The sequence below is a fragment of the Rhamphochromis sp. 'chilingali' genome (assembly GCF_963969265.1).
Source record: "Rhamphochromis sp. 'chilingali' genome assembly, chromosome: 7".
In the NCBI taxonomy this organism is placed as follows: domain Eukaryota; kingdom Metazoa; phylum Chordata; class Actinopteri; order Cichliformes; family Cichlidae; genus Rhamphochromis; species Rhamphochromis sp. 'chilingali'.
This window is the reverse complement of record NC_137934.1, coordinates 15,518,882-15,536,099: the sequence shown is the minus strand read 5'-3', so window position 1 is coordinate 15,536,099 and position 17,218 is coordinate 15,518,882. Positions and strand designations below refer to the sequence as shown.

The 17,218-nt window shown below is 39.9% G+C and overlaps 1 protein-coding gene across 4 annotated transcripts in view; it reads left to right on the top strand.

Moving 5' to 3' along the window:
* magi2a (membrane associated guanylate kinase, WW and PDZ domain containing 2a) overlaps window positions 1-17,218 on the top strand; it is a 263,339-nt gene that overhangs the window by 162,247 nt on the left and 83,874 nt on the right. For all 4 annotated transcript variants that reach the window (XM_080887521.1, XM_080887520.1, XM_080887519.1 and 1 more), the window contains exon 3: window positions 12,894-13,013. In XM_080887521.1, the coding sequence (XP_080743647.1) occupies window positions 12,894-13,013 (120 nt within the window). The remainder of the gene's footprint in view (window positions 1-12,893; window positions 13,014-17,218) is intronic.

Sequence of the window (17,218 nt, the reverse complement as noted above, 5' to 3'; positions counted from 1 at the left end):
TCGAGTTGGCTCGCCTGTCATTGCAGCTGTTGACAGTAGAGAACTGTGAGGGGAGATGGTGTTGAACAGCAAGCAGGGTTAAAATAGGAGCATTGATTGAAAAGTTTTTGAGCTGTTGTTCTGATAGAAATTCATGTCTAAGTCTTATGGCTAAGCAGTCATGACAGGCTTTATAAACTGATCAAAATGGTGTGGGCCATCCTGATGAACAGGATTGTGTCATTGGATGGTAATGTGCTCGAGCCAGAGTGGCCCTTACTGAAGGATTAGCCTGACAAAACAGCACTTTCACGTCCCTGATCACTGCCTATGCACACTCTGAAAAACACCCACCCAAATGAATGACATCAGCGTTCCCTTAATCTCTATATCTCTGCCCTCTTTTTTCCTTCATGTTCTTTTCCCCCCTCTCTTTATACCTCCTCCTCGTCCACTGTGTGTGTGAATGTGATGCACCCGTCCTCGCCGGATTCTGAGAGATATTGAAATAGCTGCAGAGAAAATGAAACGGCCTTCTTGCGTTTTCCGTGATATTTTTGGGGGGCATCTCTCTAGATTAAAGTTCGCTGACACGAACGCTCGCTCAGCTGCTGTCTGTCAGGGGTCTCCTCCGCAGCTCTGAATAATTATAGGAGTGTTTTTTGTTGCTTTTATTCTTTTTCATTTCAACTTCGCGCCTGCCGCAAACGTGATGGCTTTGATCCCTGTGGAAGTTGAGATGCTGAGCAAGACCAAAGGAGATCTCTCTTAGCCTCTGGAGAAACACGAAGGCTTAGAGGAAGCTTGAGATACAGTTAAAGAATCCATTCACATCTTCTCACAAGAGAAACAGGAGCGAGAATAGAAGAGCATGCTCATCTCTCAATGATAAAAGACTTCATGATGACATCCCTGTGTAGGGGTAGGTTGTTTTTATACTCTGTATATTTATCTTTTCTGCATACTGTATTACATTTGTAGGATAGACTTACAAAAAACTTCCATATGAGTTACACCCTGAATGTCAGCATTGGTACTTGTTGCTGCCAGTTTTGGGGATTCACAGTCATGTCTTGCCTTAAATGAGTTTGTCACAGCACTTAATCAACACCAAGAGGTCTTTTAAATGACTGGATGATCTGTCACTAGTAATTTATCAGTTGTTTGTGTGACAGCTCTGCATGAAGAAACATCTACACTGAGTGGGTGTGGATGTGGACTAATGTGATGAGTATTACACAGTACAACTCCATGACACTCAGTTTGATTCAAGCTGCAGCCCAGAACTCAAACAAGTCTAATTTACTAGCTTATAAGACAATTAAAAATAGCAGATCGTTGGAAAAAGTTAGATCATTAGAGAAGTTAGTGTTTGACATTATGGAGATGAATTTTATGCTCATTTATTAATCATTTCAGCTCCAAATAGAGTTGAATCCAATTGCATGCACACTTAATTTTAATTGTAAAATTGTTGACTAAATTATAGTAGCTGCTGCATGTACTGCAGACAGTCAAAATATAATATAGGTGCGTATTGGACAATATATAAACCAATGCTTTTATACAGTCACGTGAAAATTAGAGTTTAAGGACAGCAGCCGCACCATTTCATTGATTTAACAGCTTGTAGAACCCCTTTTAGCAGAAATAGCTTGTTGTAATCATTTTCTGTTTGTTTTTATCAGTTGTGGAAGACTTTTGGCCCACTATACTTTACAAAGTTGCTTCAGTTCATTGAAGTTTGCAGGCATTTATTGATGCGCAGCTCTCTTAAGGTTCCGTCACAGCATTTCAATCAGGTTAAGGTTTTGACTTTGACTGGACCATTACCACACCTTCTTTTCTTTTTCTTTTTCAGCCAGTAGATTTGTCGTGCTTCAGGACCCAGTTTCAACCAAGCTTTGGCTGTCGGACACATGGCCTCACATTTGACTTTAGAATACTTTGGTATTCAGAGGAGTTCATATGCAGCTTTGCAAATCATATGCCCTGCTGCCATGCTCTTTTTAGAGAGAAGAAGCTTTCTCAGGGCAACTCCTCCAAACAGACCATACTTATTCAGTCTTTTTCTAATTGTTCTGTCATGAACTTTAACATTTACAATGCTAACTGAGGCTTGTAGAGTCTGAGATGTTGCTCTCAGATTTTTTGCAGTTTAGCAAAGCAAGTATTGCATGGTCTGATCCTGAATTCTACACCTAGGACGAATGCGGCCTTTTCTGTCATGTGAGTCCTTTTCACATGACAGTATACTGACCAATATGTTGGCTCATATATATTGGTGACACTCTGACTTGAACGTAAATAATTCAAGACAAAAATACAAAGAACCTCTCAGCTATTCAGATTGCAGGACTTTTAAATTGCAATAAAAACATTTTTAACTCACAGTTTGACTTACTAATGTTTAGAAGCTCCATTTTTATTGAGTGCAAGTTATTAAACTCTTTCAGATGTCAGAACCGCTCAACGTGTTATGCCATAAAAAGTGAAAAACTCTGCTCAGCTTATGTGTCACATCAGTTAACTGCATTAATACGTGTTCATCCCATCTACGGGGAAATCTTGTCACATTTTGACAGGTTATTGCAGTATCAGATGCTACAACCTGTTCCAACTTCAGTAGTTTGGTAGGATTTTCGGGGCTCTGCTCCAACTTTAAACTGACATGTGATTGAATAAATTAGATTTCAAGCAGCTCTCATTGTTCTTCAGGCATGAGCTTGGAGCAACTGAGTCTCTGTGAATATATAATTACTTGCATCTTTGCACCAGTAGAATAGTATTTGAGGTATTTATATATGACTTTTATTTTCCTACAATAGGATTCAGAGGAAAGTGCCCTTTTGGATATGTGAGCTGTTGGGAAAATGTCCACTGAGAGTCTTTTTGGTGTAGCAGAGTGTTATTTGTGCATTTGTTATGCAGCAAGCATTGGCTACTGTGAGCTGACAAACAGCAAGAAACTGATGCTGAGTAAATATCATGCAAAGTGCTTTGCATAGGAGAAAACCCAAGTGACTGTTTAGTCAGACAAAATACAAATAAAAAAGAAGTGAGCAGATCTCCTGCAATATCTCTCCTGCTGGTTTATCTCTTTAATGTCCATTAAAATTTATAATTTATTTAAGGAATGCTTGTGAATGTCTTGTAGTACTACCTTTAACATAGAAAATTCTGCTCTGCATAATTATTTTCCCTGTTAATCCCCGCTTTTCCCACCTCTTTATCTCTTTATCAGCCCTCTCTTTATCAGGAAGGAAGCAGTCATTAATATCTCTGGCTGCATTACAGGCGGTCCACCTAGCACCTCCTGGAGGGCAGAGCTATTAATGGAATTCAGGGGAGGGCGGCAGAGGGCCAACAGGCAGGGGAGTGTGGTTCAGTGCTTGGCTTTCTCCAATCTATCCCACATTACTGGCTGTCAATAAGCAGGAGAGCAACACGCAGTCATTCTCACCGAGCTTGACTGAACTCGAATGAACCTAAAATTTCATTAAGAGGGCTATAGGACAAAAATATTACGTATCTTTGGTCAGGAACCAAGAGTGAGGTTTTGTATCTATGAACCAAAGCATTCAATATGATTAGATTTTAAAGGAGCAGAATTAACTTTGGTCGTGAAAACAGCAGCATCCTTCACACTCCCAGTTCAGCACACATTATTGCCACCTAAATGATACGTAATCACAGTTTATTAAGACCCTGCTCTTTATCATCGCTGGAAACAGTGAATAAGCACATTGCTACTCTTGCTGTCTTTGAAGGCAAAGTGCAGTGAAAGCAGCTTTCAGTGGCGTGGTACAGCATTTCACTGTCCTCCATCAGTCCATTTGCCCACAGGCAGCTGCTGAATGGGAAACTAATCCATCCCTCTAATGCAAGGGCATTACAGCTGCCCATCACTTCCTAATTGGCTAATGGTTAGATTTGGATGGTTACAATAGGCCATGCTGACACTGTTTTAGACAGTCAAAACAAAGGGTTTTGGGGCGGAGGAGTTCAGGGTCGGCCTTAAGCACTAAACTGGTCTTTTTTGAGGTTGTAAGGTGTCTAATCCTGTCTTTGACCTCAACATCTTAACACAACTACTTTTTCTTTAATTTGAATAAACATGATGAATGTGGTACTGTAGTGTTAAACTTGTAGAGGCATTTTCTTCTTTTCAGTTTCTTTAAGATTTAAAAATGAATTCATGGAGGTAAATTGCACAATGACTTTTATGCTTTGATGCGGTGAGATTATGCAGGGGAGGTTGCAACTCCGTAGCTAAATGAAAATGCTATTACTCTGCCCATAGGAGATTTGTGTGATTAGAATATGAAACATATAAGAGGGAAAATGGAAAGAGAGGAGAGACTTTAGCAAAGAGTAGTAGACATGTGGACACTATTTTTTCCTTTCCTGCAGTCTGTCACTTCACTATGGCTGTTACCTAGACTACCTACTCTCACACTCACACACAGCATCATATATACGACACTAAGATGATTCAAGACGAGCACTCACTCTGTGGCTAGCGCCTGTATTTTATTGTACATGTTTTATTTATTTAAACCAGAGAGAATGAGATGGGCACATTAAAGTAACAATACAAACAAGCTGTTATGTTATGTCCATCCAAAGCTGTTGCAATAACAATAAAATACATGTGGGGCTATTGTTGTTATATTCATTTAAGAATGTTAACAACTGCCATTATCAATTATCAGAAGAAAAGTTAAAACAGTGGGCTGCACAGAAAGCAAATAAAATAAACACAACTTGTTTCACCCTAACTTTATTGCTAAAATTCATTTCTTTTTGTTGTCAGGAATATGTAACATGTTTTCTCATAGTAAACAATCCAAAAAATCATTTGCAGCCAATAAGAGCCAAGGTATGTTTAGTAAGATATTTTCCTTCGACCTTGCCTGGCTACTTCACCAAGCCGACTGATTTTTCCAACACTGTGAAGGAAACCGATGTTTTTTAATTGAAGAACGGTCCAGTGAGCACCGCAGGAGAACTAACGAATAGCCAATTAGTGCTATAGATATTAACGCCACTATCCAGGGTTGTTTTAAATGATCAGAGCCTGCACCCCAAAGGGCTTGGCCACTTAATGACAAATGGAGGAACTTTGTGAACTGTTTTCACTTTGCTTGTTCCACCGTAAATCCACAGTGGCTATGAATCAGGATCTACTTGAAGAGATGATAGATTTAATTGAATGTACTGGTCTCCAGTGCAATTGTAAAAGACCTGCACGTCCACAATAGCAATTGAAAAATATATAAATGTAAGAAAACGTTAGTTTTGTTGGGCATGGCAAACAGACACATAACAAAATATCTGTACAAAAGCAAATTTTTGATCTCTAAATTAATTAATTAAAAGATCATAATCTAGCAGATCATTATGGGCGTTATGCACCCATTTTACCACACACATATGCACAACCCATAAAATCCAAACAGTTCTTTATGCCTGATGAGTTTGCCGAGGTTCATGATTTTATAAGATTTTGGATCACCACTTTTGAGGAGGAGAAGCAGTTTAAATATAAATCTGGCATTTCTAGGTAACGCTCTAATGGTCATCTGTATTCAGATTGGGGCCAGTTTGGAGCAGGTTGGACAATACGTTTTTGAGTTACAGCAATTTCGTGCTTCATGGCAAAATATCAAAATGGGCCATGCTGCCAGGGTCGCAACATTTGATGAAAAGTCACAGTTTTCAAAATAATATAACCTAAAGAGGCTGAGCAGATGGCTCTGGTCATTTCCTGTTGTCACTAGGTGGTGCTGTGACTGTTATTGAAAATTGGCATACAGGGGCGGACCTTTATCAAACATGATGAATCATAAATAACGTTTATGACAAACTGGACAAAGTGTCAGCCAATGACAGAAATTTTAAATCCCCACTTTAGCATCAAACTCTTTAGGTTTACTGACCAAAGATTAAGCTGATCCTATTAAAGCCCTTGGGCAGATTTTGAAAAAGTACATCACCTTGAAATTGCAAAAATGAGCCTTAATTTTTTTTTACCCCAATATTCTGTAAGAGGACATTACGCTCAGTTTAAAGCAAAAACATCAAAGATAAACATTTGCTTTACTTTCCATATTTTTCTTTGCTTTTAGACCGCACTGTGTAACTGTATGGAAATGATTTGTTTGAATTCTTATGGTATAATCTTTTCCTCAGGGCCCGTGCACATGCTTTGATTCCCTATCATAAATACACAGTACAACATCTCTCTGTCATGCTTCAGGACATACTCTGGATATGAATCTGTTGTTTTAAATAGAGGCCAATGTTTCTGCTTTCCAGAGACTGTCTGGGTCCCTGTTGCACTTTTTTGTATTGCCTACAGTTAAGTTCAAATTGTGCGCAGGTTACAGTGATTTTATTCTCAATGTGCAACTGTGAGGCAGAACACAGAGGTCATGCATTTCATCTGGTGTATTTGATTAACATACAGATGGGCTCCGAGCTATGTTAATGTATTCTGTAGGAGCACTAGTCCCAGTGTGAAACCACTACAGGTGTTAGCTTTGACAGGGGCATCCGATAATGGTGCTTGGCTGCACAAGTGAGGGCTGGACTCGTGGCCCGTGACTGTGGAGTTGTATCTGGCTCGAGAACTTACTTGAGAGCAGCAGGATGGCTGTAGGCTACGAGGGCCGCAGCCCACGCTACAACTTAAGCTGCTCTCTCATCCGCTCCTCTGTTTTTACACCTGTACTCACTTCTCACTCTCACTCAGCATACAAACAGCTCAGTGCGATGTTCTCATTGTTAACTTTCTGCCATTCTATGTTTCTTGTTTTGCATCTCCTGGGAGAAAACAATAATTTATTTTCAAATGCTAACAACAAGGAAATGAGCTGCTATTTGCTAAAGTACTCAATGGCATTGTCTATCTCTTCCCCTGCCTTTGAAGACTGTCCTAGACTCTAAAGATGTAAAGGTGGATTTATACGTCTGTTTAAGAGCGCAGCACGTCTGCTGTGGATGCCTCATGTGTAGAAACTAAATGTTCTTTAGAGATGTATTTTATTTTTTCACAGTACCACCAAACTGTGTCATGCATTGTCAGGCCGGATGATTTAGTTTCAGTTTGAAGCTTGTCAGGCTTGCACAATTGCTTTCAGAAAAATAATAGCTTGTAGGTTGAATTAACAACTATTAGTGATTGATTGCAGACATTGAACTACACTAGTGCCCTCTTTTTTTAGAGTCTCAGAAGTAACTGGACAATTGACCGACAAGGAGTTTCCTGTCTGGGTGAGGTCTGCTGCTTTTTTATTTTATGAGCAAGTAATCAGAGAGAAGATCTGAAGTTGAACTGAAATGTAGATGCTCAGGGAAACTCTCAGTGTGAGGTCCAAAGACGTGTGGCTGTAGAGAGAAACCAAAAAACTTTAGGATTTAGGGCAAAATCAACAATCTGATACATTATTCTCAAAAAGAAGGGATGTGCTGGTCAACTCAGCAACACTAAAAGGCCTGAAAGACCAGGAACACTGTTGAGTAGGTGGGCGTATCATTGTCAAAGTCTAAAGAGATGCCTTCATCAATGGAAATACAGAAGGTTTACAACAAGGTATAAACCACAGGTTACACTCAAGAACAGGAAGGTCAGATTAGACTTTACCAAGAAACATCTGAAAGATCTTTACCAGGATTTTATTTTGACAGATGAATCCAAGATCAACCGGAGAAGGAGAGAAACAGCTCACGAACTGAAGTACACACACATCATCTGTGAAACACGGTGGAGGAAATGTTATGTATGGCTGCCAATGGAACTGGGTCACAAGTGCTTATTACTACTTATTAATGGTGCGACTGCTGATACTTCTATCAGCAGTCGCACCAAGTAGTTGAATGAATCCTGAAGTATTCAAGGCTATACTCTGTGCTCAGACACAGCCAAATGCTGCATAAGTGGTCAGTTGGTGCATCACTGTGCAAACGGATAATGACCCAAAACATTCAGCAAAAGCAACCCAAAACTGAAGGTGTCTGCAGTAAAGCCCTAGCAGACCATCTGAAGGGAGGATAAACACAGCACTTGAGTTCTAGACATTTCAACTCAAGAGTCTCGGTGCAGTTGTTTTTGTCTGCACCCACGTGAATTTACTGGGTTCGCACCTGCCCTAAATCACACCTGGACCAAGTGGGAAAACCAATCAGAGTCCAAAGTGTAAGTTGGAAGGTGTGAAAATCACTTCTGGTTATCTGCTAAGGTCTATTTCTCTTTCTCTCTATCTTCAGTTTTTATTCCAAAATAAAGAAGACCGTAGCAAAAGAGGATGACTGTGATTTAAAAATACACACACACACAAAAACTGAAACTGCTACAATTCTTTTGGTCAAATTGCACCTCCTGTTCATTTTTGAAATGCTAATCAAATGCTAAGAGGGAAGTCTTACTTTCTTTCTTTTTCTAAACTGGTAGAATATTTTTGCTGCTAGGGTAGTATTCAGTTTTTCCCACTTCAAACATCAATGAAACATGTTTGTGCTCAAGTTTTGTATGCATGCCTATTTTTAAGGAGAGCTTCACACACTCCTGAAACACACCTAAGGGGATTTTTTTTAACCCCAGACTCTGGTAAACTAACTAAATTATGAACAAAGTAGTAAATCTTGATAAGTGTCCGAGGCTTTTATACATAATCATGACTTACCTTCCTAAAGAAATACTGCGCACTTGAGCGGGGTGTTTCTATTTTCACAGATCAGCACTAAAGGATCATGACCCACATACAAAGGACTGAAAATCGAGAGGCATTGTGGGTGCTTCCTTTTAGAAATTGTCACCCTAGAGAAGTCCTACCAGAAGATTCGGCTAAATATAGCCCCCCAACATCAAAGGTCCTCTTTGAAATTTCGTGTGTATGTGTGTCTGCTGCTCAGTCAGGAGCTCTGCCTGGGAGGGAGGCTAATCTGACGAGTACACAAGCCCCCATGCAGACAGACACAATCAAGAAGCTCTTCTCCTCTGGAGGTGCAGCACAAACAGAAACACAAAAATACTTTTTTGCGTAGACCACGGTGTTCCCTGCTGCTCATTTGCTCTTATCAGCTCACATGACTTACTCTCTCAGCAGGTTCCAGCTTGATGTTTTAGTTTTGACAGTAAATTTCTATTTGAGCATCTGAAAAAGTGCATACAGGGTGCCACTTTAGTTCATGAAATAGTCATGTCAGTATCATGTGCTCGAGAAATGAAAGGGTTCCTCTGAGTGAATCTTATGCGAACAAAGTCGGGCGCTGCAGTCCCCAGGACACCAGCTGATCATTGATTCTTTTCGGGGTTTGCTCTCTCCATTTAAGCACCAATAATCAACCTGTTAACAAGAAGAAATGAAAAGGTTTGACACGAAGGTTAACGGCATGCAGCTGGTTTGAAGTAAAGAAGATTTGTTTTGTTGTTCACAGCAAAAAAATTTAAATTAAGTAAAAAATTCTGGGATAGTTTTTGCCTTTATTTCAGAGCAAAATATTGAAAAGACAGATAATCTATCAACATAGAGACTGGGAATGACAAGAAACACACACAAAAAATGATTCAAGCGTATATATTTTCAATTGCATATTTTATTTTTGGACTCTATTACCATAGCTCTGCATGATCCATAGTTCAAAATGGTTCAGATTTATCTCATACTAGACCTTGCAGCTCCCCTTCAGTTTATCAGCATTAAAACATTTTAGCTCCTTTTCTTCCCCTGTTAAGCTAGCTTGCATCTTACTGGCTATAACGCATCAACAAAAGATTAAGCTTATTCAAACTTCATCATTGACTCTATGAAGAGCATTTATACTTGTGTGTGTGGTGTGCCTACTTTGCTCCACCGTTTCACTGTCAAAACACTAACGTTTTCTTCTGGAGAGTTCATTTCATTTTGAGCCAATTAAAAAAGCAGTGGCAGAACAAACAGCCAGAAATCAATCGGAGGAAACAAAGCTATGAAACAGGACACTCACAGACGATGTAGGCTAGGGAAGTGCACGTTAGGTTTCAGAAGGGTTTGCAGTTATCTAGATTTAAGGAAGATTTTAAATTCCATCTTTCTTTTAATATATTTTTGGGCCTTAATGTGATAAGGTAAGATAAAAAAAGCTGGGCAAAAGAGCAGGGCTAACACACACCATAAATTTGAACCTGTGCCTTTGCCTACAATAACAACATGAGGCTGCTCAACAGAGTGAGCTAAACTTACACCCTAAATGCAGCATTTAACACTCGTTGGATGGGGCATCTGTGCACTTATCCAAAGCCAGATCTCTGTGCCTGATTCACCGTGGTGCATTCATGTCCCTTTGGCTACACAAAGTGACGTTTGTAGGTAAGCAAACTACGAAGATGTGGTTGTGTGCAGTCCTCCAAAACCCGACAGCATGTAGCCTACCAGGGATGATGCTATACGTAGGTTGAACGCTGACTAGTTGTAATGTGGGCTTGAACAGGGAACAGAGTGACTGACACAGACAGTAGACAGAAGTGTTGACTTTGACAAGACAACAAATTTTGATTTAGTTTTAGTCCTAATTTAGGCACCTAAGTTATTTTAGTCTAGTTTGAGTCAACTAAATATCATAAGATTATGATAGACTAAATCTAAAGTTGCTTTGTCATTTTTTACCAGCAAGTTGCTCCATACATTTAACAAAGCATCTCAGTTTCCTTGACAACAAAGACAAAATGTGTCTATATGTCAAATCTTCTCTTCCTCCCAAGCGCTGACATTTTGTCACGTTTTCATGAGCATCAGGAAGCATAGAAGCTAGTTGTTGTACTGTACTGCTTCCTGGTGGCAGAGAAAATGTGCCCGTCTAACCTTACAGCACCAGAAGATTACTTCTCATTGGATCACTTCCAAACTCGTTCCGCCTTTCTCTCATCTCTCCAGAACAGTTTGTTTAACTTTTTATTTGTTGACGGAAGTGTCAACACATTTCATCATACTTTTTGTCCTCATGCATACATTTTTATTTAGACATCGCCTGGAAAACAAACAGTCGTCGATGAAAACTGTGACGACAAAATACTGTAACTTCAGTCTCAGGTAGAAGCTGAAGGACCAGCAGCAGATCGGTGGTTTCATATATTTTGGCAGTGATGACAGTAAATGGCTACATGTGGATAATGGTCTGCAAAGCTGTGGGTAGGCTCTGCATAGGACCAGTGCACAGCAAAGCCTTTCCTTTGACAGGACCATATTAGGGATATTGATTCTCTGAATTTATTAAGAACCAAGAGCAGACAAAAGTGTTTCAAACACTCTGAACATGAGCTTTTTGTTTACCTGTTTGCTTTTGTCCAAACTTCACTATTTAAAGCGGTGACCCCTTTTAACCCTTGGGTGCCCTGAAGATTAGGGGGTTTAAAAAATCTTAATTGGATTCAGATTTTTTCAGTTCCAAACTTTAAAATCTTAAGAAGTTTAAGCTCGGGCTGATGATGTTGATCACACTGTCTAAACGCTGACACATGAAAGAAGCAGACCTCAGTGAGTTCATACACCCCATGTGAGGCTCAGTCACGTCTGATGGCAAAGTTGTTTATACCTGATCCAAGTGGCAGCATTTCAAATGCGAATAGCGTATGCACTTTTTTGAATACTCTCTCCTTCAAAGCATTCAGCCTCACTCTTGTTTGTACATATGAGAAGTGATTGAAGTGATCAGACGGCTTGAGAGAAGATCAAACCCTCTTCTTGCTCTCTCACCTCCACGCGCGTTGCCAAAGAGGGCAAGATTTTCTGATTGTTGTTGCTGAAAAGTTCAAGTATAAAACACAAACCATGCAAATGTCTCTAAACTGCCCGATCTTGATGTTGGCCGACTTGCAGCCTCGAGAACCTCAAGGAGTTTTTCAGCCTTCAATGTAAACCCTTTAGGGGCAGTAAGATGAAGTAGGCTTGCTGATTCTATCCCCTTTCTTCTTATTCATGAAGTGAACCAAGAAAAACTAACAATTTCATCCTCTTGGGCTCTTAAGCATACCCATTTTTCCCACTTGGTAGTTTTAAGATCAGCTCTTTAACTGATGTAGCTCTGTTTATACAGTTAAAAGTGCAGTAATCTGTGTTTATGGAAACTGAAACCTGCGTACTTTTGGCTTTTCTTGGCCCACATCTACACAACACACAAACTTTTACAGGCGTTGTTTGAAACTTGTAATGCAGGAGCGATGTCATCTGGCCTCACATAAAGTCAAATCACCCCATGCTGCGTACAAGGGGCGATCGGTGGCACAACGCTCCGCCGTTAACTTTAAAACACACAGTTGGATACTTTATAGTCAGGCTTTAACAAGTGTGGTTTACAGGCTCTGCTTTAGTGTGAGTAACGCTCCCTCAGATGTGAAAACCCATTCAGCACCTCAGGGGTAGAGTGCTGCGTGTTATCACAGCTGGGATCAGTTTTAACTAGTCTAATTAGCACACAGCTATGAGAACGTATTTAGGAAGTCATTTGTACCTCATTTTAACATTGTAAACACTTTGACACACTTTGTTTTAGTAACTGGAGGAGAAATGATGGTCGTGACTTGACTTAAAATGCTGCTACCACAGGGTAAAATATTTTCACCACACCCGTCCTCGACATGCTGTCAACTCCATGCAAATTGATTTGATTTCTCCTCTTGGTGTCCAAATTGCATCACTTAGCTCCTGAAATCATACCTTGCCACTTCTCCTCTCTGTTAAATATTCAGTCTCAGCTGTACAAAGGATGGGACAAAAAAAGGAATGTAAAGATAGGGAATTTAATGAATAGAGCTGGGCCTGGGTCAGCTTGTTCTGATCGTCTCGAAAACACTGAAAAAGACTCACCCTTAATCAAAGTCCCCCTCTCATTCAGTAGTTATTCACATTATAGCTCTTCTTGCTTATCTTCTGCAGGCACAACCAGGCAGCCCAAGGAAGGAGAGGTCCCGGGGGTGGATTATAATTTCGTGACCATTGACCGGTTTATGGAACTGGAGAAAAGTGGAGCCCTGCTAGAGAGTGGAACATATGAAGGTAAGGATTTATTTAAGACACGCTTAATAACGCGTATGATTGCGGCCATTCTTCTTTGTGATATTTCTATATTTTTTTAAGGAATGTATGCTTCAGTGTGGCACTATGGGTAGTTTTCAGCAGCTTGAATGAATGGGGCTCATCACCTCACGTCCACACTTCCCCCACACAAGTCTGCTTCCATTTATCCATCTTTTGGCTCTATGGAGATGAGAGTGAAATCTGACATGAAGGACACTAAAACCAATCTAAAGTAAATTCTCAATGAAACACACACACACACACACACACACACACACACAGTACGTTCATGTTTTCTTGGCTCACTTGAGCCTGAGCTGCAGTGGCTCTTCAGGCTCCTAATCCAGACAAACAGATACTCTCTTCCATCTCTTTCCTGTGGTCAGACAGGCCTGAGGCTTAGATTTTAAACCACTCAAAAAGTCCAGCGCCTAGTTTGCCTGTCCACCTCCAACTCTCAGGAGACCCCTACCATTATATAGATAACACATAGCAGCCGACTTTCTTCTCTCCCACCTGACTCCAGTCTCTGTCAGCCTGCCGCCCCTGCAGGATGGAGCAAAAAAAAAAAAAGGAAATTGCAGATGGCCAATTTAATGGTCGGTTGCCAGAAGCAATGTTAGATCCTTTTGGCGATGGGAGCTGCCTTCCATGGGGAGAGGGAGACAGAGTTCCTTCTTGCGCGGTCGCTTGGCCATCATACAGCCTTTTATACATTTTAATAATTTAATGGCCAATTAGATGTGGAAGAAAGAAGGAAGGCATGAATTTTAAAGGAAAGAGCTGCCTGGTAAAAAAAAGGAGAGAGGTTTGACTTGTTAGTAGGAAAAAAAATAGGAATTTCTCAGGTTCAATTCCTAGAAAACATTTCCCAGAGAAAAGCAAACATCCAAACATCCAAAGTCCAAACATCTTACTGTTTTGCTCTATTTTTTAACAAATATCTTTAATCAGCTGAGTCACAAAGTGAAAGAAACTCCAGTTTTTCTTCCTCAGTTAATTTCCACTTACTTTTTCACAGTGGTTATTTTAATTACATCCCTGGTGTTCTTCAACTTATAAAACAGGAGTCTGGGTGGTAATTTAATGATAGCGTAAAAATATGCCATTGCCATTCATTTTCATTATTCCAGCGTAATAAAATAATCTTTTTGTTTTTTCATGTTTTGATTGTGAGCTCTAAATATTACAATAACCGTACACCTTAGGTTATATTTGCTGTAATGATGAAGCTCGTCAGATAGATAAAGCCATCTGTTACACCATGTGAATGCCAGTTAGAGCCAACATTAACTACTAGGTAGTGAGTTCCAACCAAAACCAGCTGCAACATTTCTACATATATTGTTGCACAGAGCGATATGAAATGGACAAAATTAGAATAACTCGTGACTGTAATTTGAAATAGCTTTAGGGTTGGCTGTTATGGAAAGAGATGTTTACATTTACCACTCTTCCCCATCGAGGATGCCCCGGGGAGGGGCGTTACCTCTGCAGAATCCGGTGGGTACATGAAAAGTGTAGCTTAAGCTTTAAAAATTGCAAAAACAAATGCATTGGAGTGCGCCTGAACAAGTTTTACCAAAACAATGACAATAACTAAAAGGCAATGAAATAGCAAAATGTTATTTGTAAATGATGATGGGCGGGAGGAGTACTAGCAGATGATTTTGTTCAGCGGTGCAGGAGAGATCCTCACTTATCTGGATATGAGTTTGGTGTAGTCTGCTGAAGGAACAGAGATGCTGTGGCGGAGATGAGGTCTCCGAATAAACTCTTATCCGTCGTTTTTTCTTTTCTCTTTTTTTTGCTAAGAAAAAAATCCTTAACAGTATGGATACAAGATAGACATGGCCTTCAGTACCTAAAGGCTGCATTATTTTTAATGACCACCAGGGGGCTGGATCCCCTGGTTGCAAAAAGCTGTCCAGTTGTATAGAAGTCTATAGGAAAATTACTCTCAGCTGCCTTGCTGTGCTTTGTGTTCTGAGGACTTTGTTGGCTAAATCTCTAGTTCCAACTCATATTCAATAAAATATGAAGTTCATTTTGTAAATTATGGTTATTATTAGAGTCAGAAAGGAGGATTATTGCCAATGAGTTCTGTGTCAGATCCACCCCTTGCATGACAGGTTTACATAAGGGAAAACCTTCAGTGTGAAGCTTCATAACTGGACACTACCCACTCCGATCGCTGCGTCCATCTATTTATACCATCTCTGCTTTTATTTCATGATTGTGTTGTGACAAAGAAATCTCAGCTCCTCCTTCCTTTTGTTTCATTTTTGATCTTTTTTGTTAATTGAGGTGATTTCCTTCTGTTTTTTTTAAGAAAAGAAGTTACTTTCAGTAACACTGTAGACTTAAATCACCGTGGCTTTTAGATGTGACAGCATTTCCACCACTTACTCAAACTTCAAAGTCCAGGTTTCTGTGATGCTTCGAGTTATTTAAGTTCACACGCGGCGTATACTTTTTCCTCAGCTTCAGCTCATTAAGGGTCCGGGAATCGTGTCTTTGGTTCAGAGGTTCTAATCCCACCAGTCTCCGTAATCTCTTTAGAGCTGCTCGCTTCTATTTCTTATTGCAGCCTTTAGGTTTTTCACAATGTGAACATGATGTTTCAATAGGTGCTTCTTCATGTTTCCCTTGATATATGTGTAAAAATTTGTCTCAGATGCTTGAGCCTAGTTAATTGCGCATAAGCAGAGCCTTCATGTGCTCTAGCAGGCACACTTGAGTGGATGAGGTCACCGATTTAAAAGGAAGCCTCCAAGGAAAGTAGTGTCTGATCTTTTAAGTGACAGAAGAATCTCTCAGACTTTGGATGAATATAATCCAATGTCTCACTCTCTCTCATCTGTTTGTTGTGCGAAAAACTCGAAAAGAAAAAGTCCGGCCAGTCACATAAAACTTGCAGTTTTAGAAGCTTGAGACTTGCAATGGCTTAAGGAAAGACTGTAACTTTGTGGTTTTATTGGTCACTTCACATCTAAAAATGCCAGCACACTTTTTTTTCCCTTAGGTTTTGAGGTATTGGCTCTTCCAGTTACCCTTTGTGTGAGCATTTTATAGCATTTTCCAGCTTTTTGGAAGAAAATGATTTATCACATTAAATCTCAACAGCACTCATTAAAATAAAAAAATATATAAATCCATAAACATGAGGTTATGAGGTTTTCACATTGACTGATGGAGACTGTCAACAGTACTGGACTGCTGCCAGTACTTAAACTGAATGACAGTAAAATGTAAAATCAACTTAGACGACTGTGGAAGGAGCTGTTGCATCACAGCCAAATGAAAACCTGCAGTTCCCAGAGGTGGGGAGTTGGTTCTGAGCAGAGACCGAAACTAAGAGAGCAAGAGAGAGATGGTTATTATTCAGTCCAAGTCATGCAGAAACCCATAGTTATATTCCACGGAAATCCAGGCACTGGGCTAGTAAGTGATTTATATGCAGAGGAGGTAATGGAAGAACTTCGCAATAATAAATATGCTGTTCTTTAAATGGTTGCGATTAGCTCGCAATTAGATGTGTGCAGGTCAAGATTACTTTGCAAGTGTGCACGTCTTTGTGCAGATGATGGTGAATTAGCTGGAACAACATCTCAAGTGCAGAACTCATCTGACATTACAAGGCTAACATCCTAACCCGCTCTCGCTTCTCTCATCCTTACTTTCTTTATTCCGTGCCCGTTCTGCTGCCTCTTTGCATCTACATTATGTACACAGGAATTATTTTTCAGTGCTGCTTTTCCTTTATTAAAATTTTATGGAAATGCAGATTTTATTTTTTTTAATGTCATGTCATCTCCTGGGATTAACAGAAGCAGATATATTTACTTTTAAGACACTTAAAAAGGGGGGGTCCAACATGTTTCCTTCTGAAGTACTGAGGTTCTTCCCAGTAGAGAGGGAGAGGATAAAATGGGCCAAAATAACAGCTCTTCTAGTTGCTTTCTTATATATTAGCAAACCTTTAACTAAACGTGTTCCTTTAAACACCAAGGTAAGCAATGAACCCTGAAACTGTTCAATGGGTCTATATTTTAGAGTGTGTGTGTGTGGTTAGTTTAAAAGGTTTGGGGAGCTCTGATTTGCATAAAATAGGCTAAATGTAAACTTGATTCAAATGGGGAGAAGCCAAATCAAATCCATTCAGTGAAACTGCAACACCTTGG